The sequence below is a fragment of the Erithacus rubecula genome, assembly GCF_903797595.1.
Source record: "Erithacus rubecula genome assembly, chromosome: 5".
Classification (NCBI taxonomy): domain Eukaryota; kingdom Metazoa; phylum Chordata; class Aves; order Passeriformes; family Muscicapidae; genus Erithacus; species Erithacus rubecula.
In genome coordinates this window covers 24,949,990-24,969,585 of record NC_136687.1, presented here as the reverse complement: position 1 = coordinate 24,969,585, position 19,596 = coordinate 24,949,990, and the positions used below count along the sequence as shown (strand labels likewise).

Below are 19,596 nucleotides of genomic sequence, written 5' to 3'. Positions count from 1 at the left end.
AGCAGAGAAAGTGCTCAGCATGATATTCAGAACAAGTCAAGCAAAAGAATTCAAGGAACAGGAGAAAATAAGGAAAGAGGTTCCACCTTAAATCAGTCTCTGCTGTAAACAAATGCTTCACTTTCCTATGCAAATATGCCACAAAGCTTTTTCATCTATTCTAATTTCTCACTGACCATTCTTTTTAGTTTCTTGCCAAATCCTTTGAACTTTATATCTTAAAATGACAAGAACAGGTCACTGTACCATTTGTGCAAATGCCTATGACACTTCTCCCAGCAAATTTCCATATATATCAAATTTCAGTAAATGTTCAGAAAATATCAGTAAATTTCAAAACAGATTAATAATGGGATGAGTTCTCAAAGAGCTCTGATTCCTCTAAGATTCACAGACACCGAACACTGGAAAAAAATCAGGGATTAATAAGACTTCTAACTGATAGAAAGGATACAGAGTAAATGCAATACTTATCAGACATTTGGGAATTCATACATGCTGTGAGAGAAAAGGGGAATTGGAACTTCTCTTGCTGCCTTGACCTTAGACATCAGAGAATCCAACTTGTGACAAAAATTTATACTTTTAGTTCAAAAGTTGCAAAATGATATGTTAACATGTACCTCTCAATTGCATTAACAGTTACTGAATTAGAGAAAACAGCTTCTCACTTCAAACATTTTCAAGAACACAAGAACCAGTCTTTAAGTAATTATTTACTATTTGGGATTATGCTTACTGAGAAAGTAAAAATAAATTTCTGGGTTTGTCTCATAGATACCTTTAAGAAAAGAGTGGAACACAAAATTCTACAATTCTGCACAATGCATGTTAACAAATCTCTCATTATTCACATCCTATGTAGTGCAGGATATTTACCTGGTGGGGGAATCAGAGGTGGAGCAGTACTGACAGTTGGAGGGGGTGGGAGGAAAGGAGGTGGTGGAAGGTGAGTAGGTGGAGCTCCTGGAGGGAAAAATGGAGGTGGCTTGGTAAAACTGTCTACTTCAGGGTTAGAGCGTTCTGAAAGAACCTGTAAAATATCAAACTCTAGTTACAATTGCTGTGAGACAAGGGGAGAAGACAGGTTTCCTCTCTTTCAGTTACTAAAATAGAGATCCTAAACACACCTAAAGACCCATATTCAGATGGTGTAAGCTCTACCTGCATACCAACAGACAGTGTGCCATATTTGCCAAGTACCTTTAAAGGTCAAAGAGCACCATAAATTTCAATAATGGAAAATATTTTAAAATCAATATGAAAACATGAAAACAACCCAATACTATAAATTACTTAAATAACTCTGAGATAGATGGAAAACACACAGCAGTGTTTTCAGTATCAGTGCTACAATCCATTACTATTTTCACAGTTTAACCCCAATCTAAGTTGGCATGGAAATGCACATAGAGTACCAATCAACCCTGATCCTTTCCTCTGATTCTTAAGGGGAGAAGTGTATTCCATCTTTAGAGATTTATTTGCTTTCTCAGGATAATAAAAGTCTACACTAAAACCATAAAGACTAATTTTGAAATCTATGGTAAAGTACTACAATATAATTAAAAACAAGCTACTACCAACTATTTATTCCTTCACACCTTCTTTTTAAAAGACTGCATTTTTCAAACTGCATACAAGGGGGCTTTCACTTCTAGCACTAGCATCTGGCAGGAACAGGGGGACAAATGGGCAGTTTAAATATTTATCTTTTCACTCCACAAAACACAATCCCACACAGATCTAGCAGACCCAATGCTGTCTCTTGGATTGTAAGTCTGCAACATCACTCATTTCTTTTCAGTAAGAGATACAACACTTCTCTTTTGAAATTTATCAAGTATTTCACCTTAATATATTTAGGTAATTGCCAAAGCTTTATTCCTGGACTTAAAGTTACTTATGTGTTACTCATTCATACACACTGATGCTTTAGTCAGTATCTATGAAGAAAGCAAAAAGGCCTTTTAGTCAAAACCAGAATGCAAAACTGCAGTGTAAAACCTGTATGTTGCTGTTTTCATTAGCACGCCGTCGTCCTTCCACCCTGCTGATAGTGATGGTCTGTCCAATCACATCTATTGAGCCAGATATCCGCCTGCAGCACGGGAGAAACCAGAATCAACAAGCAGGATCAGGAAAGGGGAAAAAAAAAGAGAGGAAAAAGCCTTATGGGCTTCTCTCATTCTAAATGGCAAAAGTTTTCTTCTGTAGAAACACAGAAGATTATTTCTGAAGAGCATTAAAAATGATGAATTTGCTGAACTGTTCAAGAATATAGAACTAAACAATGTAGCAAAAAAGACTTCTTTGATAAGCAAAGACAAAAGCTGACTCTACAGCAGTCTCCTTCCCTCCCATAAAAGATAGTACTTCTGCTCTACTGTTACAAAAAAAAAAAAATCAACTAACCAAGAAGATCACAAAACTTCTGTAAGAAAAGAATATATCAAGCAGAACTTCCACAAAAATCTAATGTAAAATAGCTATAAACTATTAATCAGAATTAATTTGTAAATTGCATGAAACCACAATGAAGGTTTCAATGTAAGATCAAACAAAGGTAAGACAGAGTAAGAAACACTAGCATAAAACATCAACACTACAATTTAAAATAAAATCAATCTTTCAAAATTTTCAGTAAATTAACCTTAGGGAAATAAATATACTGACACAAAAGAAGTACTCCAGACACCAGAACATAAAATATGACAAGTATCTGAATGTCACCTAATAAAAATAAAGCCTGATATTTGTGACAACAGGAATTGCTATTTTGAAGGGAGGAATAATTTAAAATATAATGAACTTTCCCGTTTGCAGCCCTAAAATGCCAGAAACCAAGGTTTACAGAAAATGTATAATTCTTATGCAGGTAAAACAAAACCTATTTGCATAAGAGTTCTAAAAGCCAGGTTGGAATAAGGTCTTGTGCAACCTGGTCTAGGGGGAGATGCCCCTGCACATGGGAGGGGAGGTTGGGCTACATGATCCATTGCAACCCCTAAAGTTTCTATGACTCTACCTGCTCTGCAGGCTACTGTTGATTTCTAAAAGAGGTTAAAAAATAGGATTCACCTAGGTCAACTTTGTTAGAAAATGAGGTACATAACTAAAGTTTTAATGGTTAAGAGAAACAAAGGTACAAAATCTATGTCTCGTCTTTAAGGGAAATCACAGTAGATAAAACTGATAATATTTACCAAGAGCATGATATATAATAGAAAAGGACTGGAAAAAAACCTTCCTGAAATTTCCATAGAAACAAATCCTTAGAAAGAAAAAAATATTGCTAGTTTCAGAAGACAAGTTCTTGTATTTTTTGCATCCAGTGTACTACTAACCACATGAATACAAATATTACAGAGAACAACTGTAAACTGGAATTATGGGCTCCGAGTTCTACCAGACTGATAACTAGGACTCCAACTGCTCAAATGCCTAGATACCAAGGCAACTGAAAAAGACACAGCAGACACTAGAGCATGAAGGAACAGTTAGATCCCCCAGAGATAATCTGAAGTTCCTTAGCAGACTGCATACTGAGGATAATCCAAATGCCTGTCCTCTGAGCTTTGCAGTATCTGGGTTTAGAGCTTCCTCCTGGATGTTAAAGCAAGCTTATTAAGCACATTAATAACACAAGCTTATTAACAGTTTAGAGTTAAAAAAAAAACCCAAACAAAACCAGTGCAATGGTACAAGTCTGAGAATATACCATAAAATTAAAGAGTACATACTATACAACAATATATACTATACAATGATAACAGAAATTTAAGAAATTCTCTGGTTTTCTAATACCCCATCCTAGAAGTTAGATTGTTCCAAAAATCAACACCTGCTTTTCTAAACTTCCCCAGTGGTCTTTATGGCCTTCCAGCACTGCTACACTGGATTATTATTTTCCTTTAAGTAACTAAACTGAGAACACAGGTATTATTAAACAGTTGTTAAAACAACCATTCTCACCATCCCAGTCCTCGTGGACAGTTAATTTAGTTTTAGACTTTTAAGACACTTGTTTCTCCTCCATCACTGGTATCTTCTCTTAATTATCTAAACCATATCCTAGAAAACTCATGGTACATAGCTTTAGTCCTTGTGTGTACAAATGACACTTTTCTACAGTAAAAGTCCATGCCTGCCTCACTCCACTAATTTACAGGGCTTCCACTTAATTCTTCCACAGCAGAATTAAGACTCTTCCTCTCTTGTAGTATTTGCATACTGCCAGCAAATCTTAGAATCAGCACTGAAAACACACACAGGGGCACCAATGCAAGGGTACTGGGCATTAAAGCAATATATGCTTCAATCACATTACAGTAATAGTAACTCTGGCTTGGGAAGCAGCCCAAACACACCACTGCAATATCAAATGAAGCAAACCTAGACTACCAATTAGTTAGTTCCTAGACATCAATTTTACTGAAATAAACAGCTTCACCTAATTTTTTTAGATTCTGAAGAATATACCTGTGCTCACTCAATCTCACTGAGATTTGATATTTATTATTCAAATAATACTTTATAGTGATATGTCCCTTGTTCTTCCCAAAAACTACAAAAAAATGATTTTTCATAATGATGGATGAGTTTGGGAATTTGCCATCATACTTTGACAAATTTTCTATGTCCAAGACTGCAATAACGATTTTATTGAGAATTCTACTAAATGAGCTTGAAATTGAACAAGAGAAAGCACAGATTCAGTTGCAAATGAAGCAGCAGGTGACACCTTGAATCACATGCAGAGTCACAGCAAGCTGGCACAAGGAAAAATTTCCAAGACTCCCCAGACATTATCTAGTCATGATAAGCAGCAGGCAATACTCAGTTTCTGTCTCAGTGCCATAAGCAAAGGAAAGCAAAGACCTGGTTTGTCCCTTACATGATAGAGGCACCTGGGATACAGATGCATTCCCAATGGATCCTCTGAAATATAAAAAGGCAATCCACACGTGTGGGATGCACATGAACCCATAGCAGAGTTCATACAAAGTGTAGCTTGAAAGGAACATTCCAGCAATTGGAATTATCTCACTCTAATTAGAGAATGGTTATTTATGAGCTATTTGCACTATGAATACCACTTCCATGGAGATTAATTCAGAAAGATAACTCAATCTCATTTGGCAAGCTGAGCTTAGATTCTACAGAGCAAAGAGAGGAAAAAAGAAGAAAAAAAGAAGGAAAACCAGTTATTTTCCAAGTTCATAGCTTAAAAAATCCGTATCCTTACCACAGATAAAATAAATAAGCTGCTTTCTAGAACAATTCCATATGACTCTTCAGAGTCAGACTAACTATAGGATGCCACATTTGTTCAGTAGACTTATAGTATTGCCTAACATGTACAGAACTACAACATGCTTTAATATTTCTTCTTTCTTGTTTTGCTTATGTATTTTATATTTTATTTTCTTCCTCTTGAGGAGAGCCTCAACTCTGCTGAGCTCACCACTAACTGATATGAATGAGAACCACATAGATTCAATAAGGAAACTGTTCATATAAAAACCCATTTTTTTTCAAAATAACATCTGAGTTTCATCACTTAGTCTTGCAAGGCTGAAACTGGTCTTTTTCTCATAGAAATGCAAGATCAGAAATTCTTTTTCTATAAAAAATCTGTTTATAAAAAGCCCAATGCACAGACAAAGCAGATAAATAGCCCACTGCACTGAAAGTAAAACACATTTAAATGCAGTGTACACTTTAGCACCTGTAAAAGCATAAATGGAGATTAAAAACAAAAAAACTTCTGACAGAAAAAAGATTTGTGATGAAGAGCTGTAATTGGTACTACTTGAATGAGAAAATACAAGCTTTTGTAGCCAGCATATAAATGAAACCTTTATTTCTCTATTGCTAAAGAAAAATTTCACAGTCGTTAAAAATGACATAAGGAAAAGCACTGGTCTGAAAACAAGATACTTATATGATGTAGTTGGTTAGGACACATTTGAAATATGTCAAAGTCCTCTTCATGGTCTGGAAAGCATTGTAGTGAAAAAAGATTTCAGATTTTTACCATAATTATGACCACACGCACACTAAGCCTGTAACTCTCTCTGGAAACAAAGATTTTATTTGTATACAAGTTTGTGTACAATGTCCATTTACTAAACTATTTCCCTGATGATATAACTCCTCCAGGGTTATGCAACACTTTATGTTACTCAACAGCCCTAAGTATCACAGAATCAAGGTAAGAAATTCAGGTGTCATTTCTACACAACTAATATCTCAGCTATGATTAAGATAGCAACTGTTCAAGCAAAATTTCCCAGGGATACACTGTATGAACAAGTACTTGAATTACACATTTAGGATGCAATTCTAGTGAATTAGCAACATTTATTTGTTGGTGAGCAGTAATACTCTTCCTATTCCATTAACTGCAACTTCCATATTTGTAACAAGCAGTATTTTTGCTAGAACGCAGAGGTTTTTTGGGGGTTTTTTTGAGACAATTTACAACCACATGAAAATATATGCTGGACTCAAATAAAAAAAGATAAAAACATAAGCACAAAATTACTTTAATGTTTGTTTACAAAGAAATGAAAAAAAAGTAAACACCACTATCTGTTCCCAGAGTGGCAACTGAAGAGCTATATGCAATGCAATGTCCATGTGCAAAATTATCCACAAGGCAACATTACAGCCCTCACTAGTAAGTGAGGAACTAAAATGGTAAATGAGCATCATGCCTTGAATTGTTCTTCCCTTTTACCTTAACTCACATTGCAACCTCAGACACCATGATTGGTCCCTCCTGTATTTTTCCTATCACTTTCTGATGCCTCATCTGACTTCTCTGGAAGCTTATCTGAAGTTTGTCTGTAACTGAGAAGAGCTGCTGCTTCTTCTGGTGAGGTAAATTGCCTAGGTCTTTCTGTTTTCTTGCAAATACCCACACTAATGCTGCTATACCAAATTGTATCAGTTTTCTCTCCCTTTCACAAAATATATCAACTACTGCTAGAAGTTCAGTGTTCTTCTGCTACATGAGAAATGGTTCCAGAAATTTCTCAACAAGGCTATTGCAAATGCCACAGGCATAAATGCATTTATTTTAAATTACTGAAGAGCTACATTGCTGAAAATTTTCTGCCTACCTAAACTCTCTAACTACAGAAAGAAATTAGTCCAACCCCATAAAACAGTATGGTTATACAGAAGTTAGTAGTACAGGCACTTATAAACAGAAAATAGTAGATGCATTATGGAAAAGTCATTAAAGTAGAAATATATAATCCACACAGCTAATATATATTCATGCACTGAGCTACTCTCTGACTTGTGAGCAGACAGTTTTCTTCCAAAATCTCTTCTGACCACTTCACAGAAATACCTTTCTTTACTGAAGAATCTAATTTAAGCAAGTATAAGGAACAGGTAATAAATAAGGGAAGATGTCAATTTTGACATTTTAGCAACTTAAAATTACAGTATTCACACTAAATATATACATATATAAATATAATAAATATATACAAAACAATGTATTCTACCCACTGATCCAATTGTCAAAGTGATATGTCACAAAGTGATGCCTCAAAATAAATTCCTCAAAGTGACACAATCATCACAATTGCAAATTTCACACAACCACAGAATCTACACAATGCACTTTTTCTACAACTTTAAACTTGACTACATTTTTATATTCGGGCAATTACTTCCAAAAGTAGTTTAGAGGTTTTTGTCCACCACTGAGATGAACAAAGAATTGAAATCTCGTAACAAAACCTATGCTAGGTACAGATTTGGAATCTTTACTCTGTGAGAAATACATTCCAGTTTGAGAACTGTTACAAGAAAATCATACATTAAAAGCAATTCAGAGAAGAATTTTAAAAACAATAAATAATTAAATATTAAAATAATAATTAAATACTAAAACAATAAATAAATTAATAATAAACTTCTGAAGTTTGGAATACTCTTCTCGTTTCTTTGACAAAGAAGAATAGAAAAAAACTAATATCTACTACACACAGAGCAGCATAACCTGATAGCTTGGAGAAAATGTTAGACTACCAGAAGGAACATTCTAGAAGTGAAAGAAAAGTGCAAGCAAGGGTATTATTGACTTCCCCTTGTCCCCGCTCCCCTTCTCCCCCAAGGAAAATACATTTGGGTGTTGAACTGACTCTTACAGGATGGAATAATTGAACATAAGTGCCTCTAAATTAGTCAAGATACTTGTAGATGCAGTGCTAAAGACAGGTCATAGCTTCTAATTTTTAATGGTTGACAATGAAAGTGTACAATGTGCAACTTGTTCTACCTTTCTTACCATTGTTTGTAATATGATGGTGATATAAGGGCACTTGATTTGCACAGAACCAAAACTTCTAAACAGGATTGCTGAAAAACTAGAGTAAAGCAGAAGCATGGATTCATGCCAGATATTAAACAGCTGTGGCTTAGATATAAAGACAGAACTTATTAAAGCCTGGGGCTAGGAGAAGGACCCCAGTAAGGAAATAATTTCTCTCATTTTCAAGAAAATATAATAAAATATTCAGATATGGAAAAACCAAAGCTGCATTGCAGGAAAGAGGCTAAGTTTCAGAAATTCTTCCACTTGTTAAAGTCACAGCTGTCAGATTCTATCCTGTTTAAGTGAAAAAATGAGTTAGCTAATACTTAGAAGGACCCTAATCAGAAATATTATGATGGCAAATTAAATTATACACAGAAAACACAGTGCCATAAATCAACAATTGTATTTTTGTAACTGTCTTGTTACTTGTCCCGGTGTTTTTTCTCCCCTTTTCTTCTACTTTTTCCCAAATAGCCAAGAAGGTATTTATGTGTGATTAGGGTATCCCTACCCTTCTTTTTTACCTTTTACAGAATAATATTTTCCTTTTTTTCCCCTACAAAAATCGTAGACTTCAGAGACATAAAGATAGCAGTACAGAGTTTTTTGGTCATGAGTTACAACTAACTGACCTGTTTGTTGGAATTCCTGATTTGAATAAGGCAGGAGGAGATGTGAAATCAGGTTTGGTTGACTGCACTGCCAACTCTTTCTCCAAATTTCCAGTTCTGCCCTGCTGTACCTTCAAAATAATGTTTCATCATTAGTTTACCCTCACAAGTGTAATAGCTCCAACACTCAACAAACATGTAGCCAACACAAAAAGAAAGTCCCACTTTATCCAGAATTTCAAAAATTGTCACCTCTGCACAGCTACCAAAATTATATATTTGGCATTGATGTATTTCTTAAGTACTGTGCTTCATACATATAACAATCAATATGCCAGAAAATTAACTGTAACAGAAGATTAGACAGCTTAAATATTTATTTTCCAAGTATTTAATTCGATTTGCTTGAAGACTTCCCTGTATGAAGAAAATTACACCTTAAGATTATGAAAAAAAAAATTTAAATAAGTTTCCATCTTTTAAAAATTAATGGATATCTAACAAACCTGCTATCCACTACCAACAAACCATGAGACAAGAAACTTGAAAGGATTCTCCATTTTCCTCACTGATTGTGAGATCTAGTAACCACCTTTCTGAGTCATATCAGGAAGTCATCTCATACTCTGGGTTATGTAAATTGTAAAAGACTTTTCATTAGTTCAGACTGAATACTTCAGAAACACCCTGCTGTTGCTTTAGTACTGCAAAATTCCAGACACTTCTTTTATTACAGCTATGCAAAACCTTTGGTGCAAGTACATCAAATATTGTTTTACTTCAGCAGCAGCTACATGGGTTAACATTAAAGACAAATATATAGTATTTTAATTTTAAAGCTCCTCCCACTGTACCAGATACAAAGCTACATCACTCTATGTAGTTAATTCACCCATGCTATAACATTATATAAGCTGTGATCTCACAGCTTGTAAGCAAGTGAACTATGTTTCTGCAGAACCTCACAACAGCACATCTTCCCCAACCCACTAAAATGCACATAAATAGTTAAAATTAATTAAAAATGGAATGAATGTTTTCTATCCAGAAATATGAAGGAGGAAAGGTCTAAGTATTTATCTGAGAAACACTTCTACAAATTAATGACCAACTGGAAAATGCAGAAGACGTTCTTGCCTGTTACAGGAGATGAATATAAATTACATGTAAATATAATGTAAATTACATTAGACTGTTTCAGAAGAGAAGGAAAATAGTTAATGAAATTAGTAATCATATATAAACTCATTTTAAAACATTACAAACTCTTACAACACAATTATTACCTGTACTGTTTGGTCACCAGAGTCAGTAATGAGCTGGAAATAGGGTAAGTTTTGGGTTGGACAGCTTATTCTTTTTCCTTCAGAACATTTCAGAGAAGCTTGAGATTACCATCAGTTGCAAATTGTAACTCCTACTGTCCACTATTTCTACTATCCCACAGCACTATTACAATGATAACTGAGAAAGGTATAAAGCCCCAGAAACCTTCTGATCCATTCTTGCTGAAATAAAATCAAAGTAACTAAATATTCTCAAGTAGCATATAAGAGAAAACAAAATACCCATCACCAATTGACAGTTCTGTATCTGCAATTGACAGGAGTACACAGAAGAAAGAAACAGTTTCAAGTCACTTCAAAGACAGTTCAAGAACAACAATAACAACATATTAAGAATAGGTAAAATAACATTTGTGTTATAATTTTAAGTTTAGCATCAAACAAGTAAATGAGAAACTGAGAAGATGTAAAAAATGTTCATGCTGTCATGTAGGTCTTTCTATTCTCTGAAAATCAGCATTTCTGAATGGAAAAAATATTATATATAACTTGATTTATTCTCAGCTAACCTCAGAAGGACAACACAAAAATATGGAAAATTGATTTTCATATCAGAGTTGTCAAGGATAACTGTTACAAAACACTGTAGTAATAGCTACAATTGCCAATGCCAAGGAAAAACAAACATGCCATAATCTACAAAAGCTTCCCCACCACATCTGCACAAATTCTCTAATCTGCACAAACGAATGCACTACAACTACAAATAAACCACCACATCAAAAAAAATTAATTTCACTGGGAAATTTGTTAGTTCAGGCCACTGACTCACATGCTTGCAGGAGAGTGATGAACAAAGCAACACTTTTTAATCCACATTTTGTGACATATACGGAAAGTCACTGATGTAAGATGAGAGTATGAAATAATGGCTGTGTCCATATCAGTTGTTCTTCTATCAGTCTGTGCTGGCATGGGAAGCAATACTCAAGAAAAATGAGAGCAACCAACAAAATTTTACTAAAATTCACCTTAAAAAGATGGTATCTGCCATCGAGAATCTCTGCACTTGGTCTTACTTCCATAGCTTTGTCTTCAGCCTAAGTTAAATAACACATTGCCCATTAAGATACCACACAACTCTTAAATGATGGGCCACAGTCTCAATAAAGGTACAGATGCAATCTAGCTGTAGCTGTCTGTCACACTATCCACACAATTGCCAGTGAAGCAACACAGTAACACTCAAGGTTCAGGGAAGGGAGTTGGGTCCAAACTCTAAGAAATGTACTGAACTGGGCAGAACGAGCTTACAACACACAAGCAGCTTTAGAGGGAAAAAACATCTAAAATATAAAAAAAAGCACTATTTACCGTAATTTTATTTGTGGTTGAGGTAACTGGCAAAATTTCAAGACCCATTCGTATTCTCTTTTGTTTTTCACAGTAAGCTTTCCAAGTATCTTCATTGAAGCCATAGTTAAAATAATCAGAAAGATCAGCCCCTTTAAGAAGAGAAACATAGGTTTTTTAGGACATTACAAATTTCATCTTTTCTCCACTAAACATACATGCACTTCTACTTAGAGCATCAAAACTGATTAGGTATTGATCTAAACAAGCACAACTGAAATGTACAGTTCATTAACAGACATAGAGTATTCCTGGCTAAGATTGTAAAACCATTAAAATTTAGTCAGAAACAGGAATTTGACTAGCATCATGAAGTGGGGACCAAGAGTAGAGAATATAATGGGATATTATAATCCCCCACATCTCTACAACAAGATAAATATAAGATCTATAGATTTGCTTTATGTTCAGTGGAGACTCACTCTCTTTTGCTTTGCTTGCTCTATATTTAACTTTTCACTTTGTTTTGGCTCCTAGTTTCATTTGATAACATGAAGTATTTTTAGTGTAAGAGAGAGCAGTTGCAACTCAAAATGCACAGAATATATTTAATACAGCTAACATTTCCAACACCAGATAATCAACAAAAACTTCTTTTTTTCTGTTTTGTAGATACTATTTGAATTATCAAAGCAATATGCAAACACTAGGAAAAAACTATATGCAGCAGCAAGATGTACTGGTAACAAAAACCAAATCAACGCTGGTATAATTAGAAAAATCTGGACAAATCACTTGAGCCAATGAGACAATACAGAGGAGGCTCATGGAAAGTCTGTGCAGCAAGTCCCAGTTTCTTATTCAAAGCTCATGGATGGCTATGCATGAACACAACCTAGCTCAGGCAGCTAAGTTTTACCATTCTTCATGCTAAAGAACCTGCCAGAACTATTCACCAGTTTGCTTTATCTTGTGTTCCATAGCACAGAGCAATGGCTGTAATCTCCACAGAAACACAGATTTGCAAGGAGCATTCAGGATACACATGTATCAAAAAAATGGCCTGTCTCTTTCTCCTGACAGGTGATGGGAATGTATACTAACAAGCAGGGCACACATAAGCACTCTGTAGCACAGCAGGAAGGCAACAAGTAACATAGTTACTTTTTCCAAATTACGCCTTCCAGTATGTCTGAGGGATAGGTAAAACGACATCCACATGCAGTCAACAGGAATCACTATTAAAATAACCTACTGAACACCTATGTATCGGGTAATATAAACCAGACATTACCTGGCTTTCTCCAAGGTTTATCTTCAAAAGAATCTAAATCCACTTCCAGAAGTGGCACACCATTAATACTCCCTGGTGCATCTAGATCCAGTCCTTTCACTTTTGCACCTATGAAGAAAAGTTAAAGTTAGAGCCTTCTGTCTCTGATAAATGGAATTTTATCAGTAGCATTACACTTAAAATAATAAAAAATAAATTAAAAGCCAGACAAATTTATCAAGAAGTTTTAAAAGTAATTCTTATTTCCTTAATGCAAAACAATACTCTTTTTTTTTTATTTTTACTAATATTACGGTGTAAATTTTCTTACCAGAAGATCCATAAGCTCGGCCTCCTGCCTTAATATTGAGATTCACAGGTGCTGCACCATAACTTCAAGAAATTAACAAAAAAATTAATTAGACAAAAAGCTTCTAACCCAGAAGAAAATACAAAACAAGAGATAGCTAGATCCAGAAACATATTGGACCTAGGCTCAATCACCATCCTGAATCTCTAGCTTTCCAAGCTGGTAACTGTAAAAGTAAAGAGATCAGCCTAGGAGGAAGAGAAAGTACCTTTCTATGCTCAGTAGCAACTTCTCCAACTAATAAACAGTAGTGAAGCAAGTCCCAGTCACTCTTCCTGAGTTGAAAGGATAAAGACCTTGATAGAAACAAGAATGGACAGAACCAGAAGAAGAGAGAGAAAGGAAAAATGCAGTTCATTTAGGGATACAGATGACAGTCTGGGGATTAGAGTAAAAACAAAATAAATTAAAAAATAAAAAAAAAAAGGAAATGTTTGGATGGATCATTTTCTCTTTTCATAATAATTCCATTTAATCTGTACAGAAGTGGAAAATACAACCATTTCTCTAAAATTACTGAAGTGCTGTTTCAATGTACTTCTACTAATCATACATCCTTGTGACCAACAGAAAAGTATGTAATTTTCCACTTTCTAAAATACTTGAGACCCTTCTTTATAAAAATGTGCTCAGAAATCTAACTGCTGAATAGATTTAACTAGCTTAGGAATTACAGTATTGTTCATTTGTAACATTAAGAGCTAGCTCACCCTACCATTTGTGTGTAATGAAACTTATCCTCACAGGTGACCCATATACATCATGAGATTAGCATATAATTAGAAGGCCAGGGTATGGTTTACAGTATCCACTTCCATGCAGCTCTTGCCCACTTTCAAGTGCTACACCACCATAAAATATTTAACCTTCTGATCTGCCATGCTGTATTTGTACATGATTTTGTCAAACAAATCTATTGGGCTTTTTAAACTGCAATTGACTATTACATGAAAAATTTAATCTTATAAAACAGACTTGTTCTACTGCAGTTAAAACATACAGCAATGGTCAGTTTGTTTTAGATTTCTGTCCTTCCATGAACTTTCTGTCCAATTTAACCAGGAAAGAAGATTTTTCAGAAGATAGGCATTCCTACATAAGACTTTCTACTCTAATTAGATTTAGGATCATCTGCTCATTGTTTCCTTCATGTAAAGAGCATCAGCAAATCCACTGGGAATATAAATCTAGTTTTGCTTTAGTATTACAAAATTCAAAGTCACTGCCTAGACCACAAGAATACTGCAAGCTACTGAAAGCAGAAAAATAAAGAACTGAAAAAATTGGCATTTTTCTAGTACATTGATTTGCATGATATTTTAGAATATGAAATACTGAAAGTTTAAAAATACTATGTTTCAAACAGGAGCAAACCACCTGCATTCTGAAGTTAAAAACACAATGCTATACATGAGTCAGACCTACCTGCAGACCTGTCATAATTCCATTAAGAAATGGCACCCTAGTAACTCTGGTTTTAATAAGCATAAAAATACTATGATTGCCAAGAAAAACAAGCAAACCATGTCCCTCAAAATTTCCACACAATGAAAAATATTACTTAATATTTTTGGGTAAAATTAGCACTGTACAAAATTGTTCAGGGAAAAACAACCCCTTTTTCAAGAGTAGAAGGGGAAATAAAAGTAGCAAGATCAGTACAAATGCCTTAACCATTATCTAGAGAAATAATCTCCAGAGATTCACAGCTCCATCCTCAAGCACATTAAAATCTTATTTGAGAATACCAATAGGGATTGAAACTACACAGGTCTAATTAGAACTGTATCCACTAAAAACAGGATGACGGACAAACACTTCTCATGTTCTCACCATTCTATCCTTTGCAACCAAAATGACACTGTCACAGTAATGACCCCAAAATAGCTATATAGCATAGCCATTCCATAATAAAAAACAACTCACTCCTTTACAAGCTTCATCCAACTATTTCTTAAAATCTGAGAACACAATTTAGACTTATACAAAACTCTTCCTTGTATTCCACTGATTTAATTCTGTTTGTTTTCAAGCCATTGTATCATTAAAAATATTGTTAAAGAGTTGAAAAAATTTTGAATTGACAGTAATTGTGCACACAATCTGACATTTTTGGCAAGTATTAAATTGCAAATGCACGGCAAATATAAAGATAAAAAACATATAAAAATATAAAAAAGGCAAATAAATGGCAAGTATTAAAGAGACTGCATTAGTAATTACATATAATCTCAAAAGTTTGCCCAGTTAATGTTTGTAAATAACTTACCTAAACTGTGGAGCTCCTGTCTTAATATCCCCTATGGTGACTTGAACATCATCTTCGTCATCATCACTATCACTATCACTGTCATCCTCAGCCTCTGCCACCTTCTATAAAAGAAAAAGTCATTGCTTAGACAAAAAGCAGTCACTTACTTTCACAATGGAAACACAATCCAGACAAAACTATCCATTCTAGAAATCTTTCAAAGAAGAAAATTCTCCATATCCTAGACATTAGAATTTAGTAGCATTAACAGTAAATTTTGGAGGTTACAAGTATCTGAAACAACTGAATCAAAATAGAGAAGTGTCTTTAACACTAGGTTCAGTTTCTCAAGCATATAAGAGTTTCCACTATCTAATATCCTTCTCCCTCTATCTACTCATACACACTGGTTCTATTCTTACCTTGTCATTCATGAAAGAACAAAAAGACATACAAGACTCGCTTCTTGCCATCATCAATTATATATTTAATGTAACTCCAGTAAATGTTTGTCCAGTTGATGATGAACACTGGAGAAATCTATTTAGTTCCCAACATAAGTAAGCTACATAAAATACTTGAGACATTTCAGCAAACAGAATGAAAAATCAGATACAAGTGCATGGTGTATGATACTAAGCTTTTCAGACTCCAGACTAGCACTAAACATGTCCTTCCTAAGTGGTAATGATCAATTCAGACCATTTTATTCATAGATCTGTTCTTTTCCTCCCAATGAACATCACTCTCCTTTTTTCTATGCAGAATTCAATAACCATGTATTAACTAGTCAGTTCTTCACAGTTAGTCCTTGATCTATCTTGATTAACTTCGTATCATCAGCAAACTTGTAATTACAAAACATTGCTCTTTTCCAAGTAAATACATTAAACAGCACAGGTTAAGCATAAAATTCCAGAGAATCCTCCCTAGAGGTGACTTTCCTTTACAGTGAAAACAGAATGTTGACTTCTACCCTGTGTTTTCACAGATATCTATTACAAATCAGATAAGATCAGTTATCCACATAACTGATTCAACTCATTTTGCAACTCCATAGTTTTTTAAAACCTTTGGTGAGGAACTTCAAAAACTTTGTGGAATCCAAGTGAACCTTTCTAACTAAATCACCCTTATTCGCATACTGGAATCCTTCAGTAAGAGGTTGAACACATCAAAGCCAAGCTGATTCTGCCCTGGCAGCCTGCAGTTATCCATGCACAGCTGAGTTCTAGCCCATGTTTACTATGTCATTTATTAAGGTGCCTGGAACTTAAAAAAATCAACAGCTCCTTAGAAGATAAGATATTGGAGTGCAGCTCATCCTCGTTACACAACATTAATATAATTTCATAATGAAATTCTTGGGGTAGGGAAGATAGGGCAAGCCTAGATCAGTATGGATGTTCTGTAAATGACAGCTGAAGACAGTCTTTCAAATCCCTATGGCTGAAAAGTACAAATTCATCCATCATTCACAAGGCAACCCACACAGACGCCATTAAAAAGACATCAAACAGGAAATAAAATTTTGTCTGGATAATGCACCTTTTCAACCAAAACCCACTTCACTTATAATCAATGATTTCTTAGTTCCATCCTCACAGAAATATTCACCTGTTCTTATTCAACCAACTTGATCAAAATCCATTTTTCTAAGCTGCTGAATGTTCATGGACACAATTTACCATGAAGTTCTCAATTTTATGCAGATATTATAATGATAATCTAAAAATGCCAGGCTTTGCATACATAAAAAAAATAAAAAAATATGCAAGTACAAGAACACTGAGCCCATAAGGATTTCCAGAAATACAAAGTGCACCTTTGATGCACTTTAAGTAGCTTTTCAGTTAAAAAAACCGAAATAAGTTTTTAAGTTTTAATAACTTTTCCCCCAATTTTAAACACACTGTAATGCCTTCCATTTAAAAAGTGTTAGATTTACTGTAAAAAAGTACTTCACTAAGAGGCCAGTCCTTAAGACTTGCACAAGTATCTCAATAATGGTTTCTGTATCACTTAAAGTTATTTCTTGGAAGATATAAGTAAACAAAAAGTACTATATAAGTACTATATACGATATAAGTTAAAAAAAAAAAAGTACTAAAAAGTACCACTGAAGCAAAACTACAATTTTCTCCTAGAACTTCTCATACTTAATTTTCCCCATTCACATTAACCTGAATCCTTTAATCAATACAGCAACTGTAAATCTAATTTCTTGGTCCTTTCTTTCATCATGCTAACACTGACGTTATCAGACATACGAAATATTGAAGACTACTACAAAACAAGTATTATGTTGCCTCTGAAATGCATGTGTAATTCATCTCTTGGTTCACACTTTCACATTTCTGCAAATGCTGGTTGTATATCACTTTCAGGAAAAGAAAAATTATCAGAGGACTTTACTTTCTTATCACTGAGAAAAAAATAGACCATTTTGAAAAGGATGTCTCTGAGAAAAGAGGTAACTTCAAGCACCATCTTTCTACATCCCAAAGAAACTTGGGAGCACTATTCATTTATATTCTGTAAGCTAGACTTAAAAAGTGGACTGCAGCTGGAAATCTGATTTCCTAATTTAGTATTTCCACATGTTCTGCAGATTACAAACACATTTTAGAGGGAAAAAAAAGGCACACACTTAGACATTAATTTGTTTAAATAGAAGTCCTAGTCAAATTATGAATTCTCAGTAAATCATAGAATCAAAATGTATTAAAACAGTATTTCAAAAACACATTTAAAACTACCGTTTTCACAACGCCATTTTCTGCAGCTTCCTCTTCACTTCCAGGTGGGGGTGGAGCACTTAAACAAAAACAAACAGGAAAAGATGAAACTAAGTATTTATGCACATGTTATTTCAAGTATCAGCTAATGATGAATATAAGCTTTGCTACATCATTCCACATGAAAAGCCAAAGCTCCAGTTGTCTTCTTCATTAATTAAAAAAAAACAAAGTCAATTTATTAAAAAAAACCCAAGATGAATGTAACTTTATATTAGCAATATTTAGCTATCATAAATCACACTAACTGGGTGCTTGTAGAATAGTTGGAAGTAATAAGGCATTACACTTGGATCTTCTTTTGAAATCAAACTGAAATACTTTGTAACATATGAAGGGACAGTAAGTTGTTTGGGTTTTTTTTCTCTGCAGACTGATATTTTTCAAAGACATAATGGAAAAGAACATTTAAACACCCATAGGTAATGTTTCACTGAAACAGAATTCCCTCATCAGCATTGTAAAATTTTCTTCTACCATATGGAATAGTTACAATTCAATGACCAACTACATTTTAATTGTAGACTGAGAACAGTAAAAATTTTAATACTATTGGTCCATCTAAAAGGATGAGTACTGTGACATCCATGCAAATGAGCTGTCTCACTGGGCCAAACTATTGCTATTTCCTACACAGCAATATTTTAACTTCCACAGACCCATTAGCTGCTAGGATGCTGGGAGCAGGGAGCCATCTAGAAACAATATGCTTTCACTGAGAGGGTATTTCTGAAACAGACTGTGCAATTATCAATTTTCATTGAATAGAATTATTCTAACCCCATACTCGGTTGGCAACACACCCATGAGTGTTGCACTCAATATTGCCTCAGTATTCAAGCATGATCATTTCACTTCATTACCTGGTAAAATGACAGACTAGAACTTGAATAACACCTCACCATTTCTTGTTTATATAAACAATGCCAAAACTGAGAGGCCAGAGACCAAGACTTTTAACAGCTGAACTGTCCCCATACTTCCACAGTTCAAAACACAATTCCCAAGATGCGTAAGTTAATATTTGTTATGCTTTTTGTCCAAATCTCTACATTGAGACAACCAAATGCCAAGTGAGACACTATTGACCAAAAACTGGAGTACACCATTTCTAAAGATCATTCCATGCAAGTAATTTTCTTAAATAACAGCAATACTGGCAAAGATACCAGGTCAAGAAAAGGTTAACTGAACATAAGGAATCAACTGATAAGGAATAGCTTCTTAAAAAAACCAAATGAATAGCTAGAATTCTTTGTCCTGGAAGAGACAGGATTCAGTACAAATGCAATAGAGGTCTAAAAACCTGT

The 19,596-nt window shown here is 34.5% G+C and overlaps 1 protein-coding gene across 4 annotated transcripts in view; it reads right to left on the bottom strand.

Annotated features, from left to right (window-relative positions):
- The window catches only part of FIP1L1 (factor interacting with PAPOLA and CPSF1), a 38,553-nt gene that overhangs the window by 16,880 nt on the left and 2,077 nt on the right, over positions 1-19,596 (bottom strand). For 2 of the 4 annotated variants that reach the window (XM_079306146.1, XM_079306144.1), the window contains exons 3-11: positions 18,248-18,305; positions 15,507-15,610; positions 13,199-13,260; positions 12,889-12,996; positions 11,616-11,746; positions 11,273-11,341; positions 8,977-9,086; positions 2,008-2,101; positions 880-1,033 (exon numbers count right to left, since the gene is read on the bottom strand). In XM_079306146.1, coding sequence (XP_079162272.1) covers positions 880-1,033; positions 2,008-2,101; positions 8,977-9,086; positions 11,273-11,341; positions 11,616-11,746; positions 12,889-12,996; positions 13,199-13,260; positions 15,507-15,610; positions 18,248-18,305 — 890 coding nt within the window. The remainder of the gene's footprint in view (positions 1-879; positions 1,034-2,007; positions 2,102-8,976; positions 9,087-11,272; positions 11,342-11,615; positions 11,747-12,888; positions 12,997-13,198; positions 13,261-15,506; positions 15,611-18,247; positions 18,306-19,596) is intronic. The other 2 variants (XM_079306143.1, XM_079306145.1) reach the window with 1 other exon arrangement.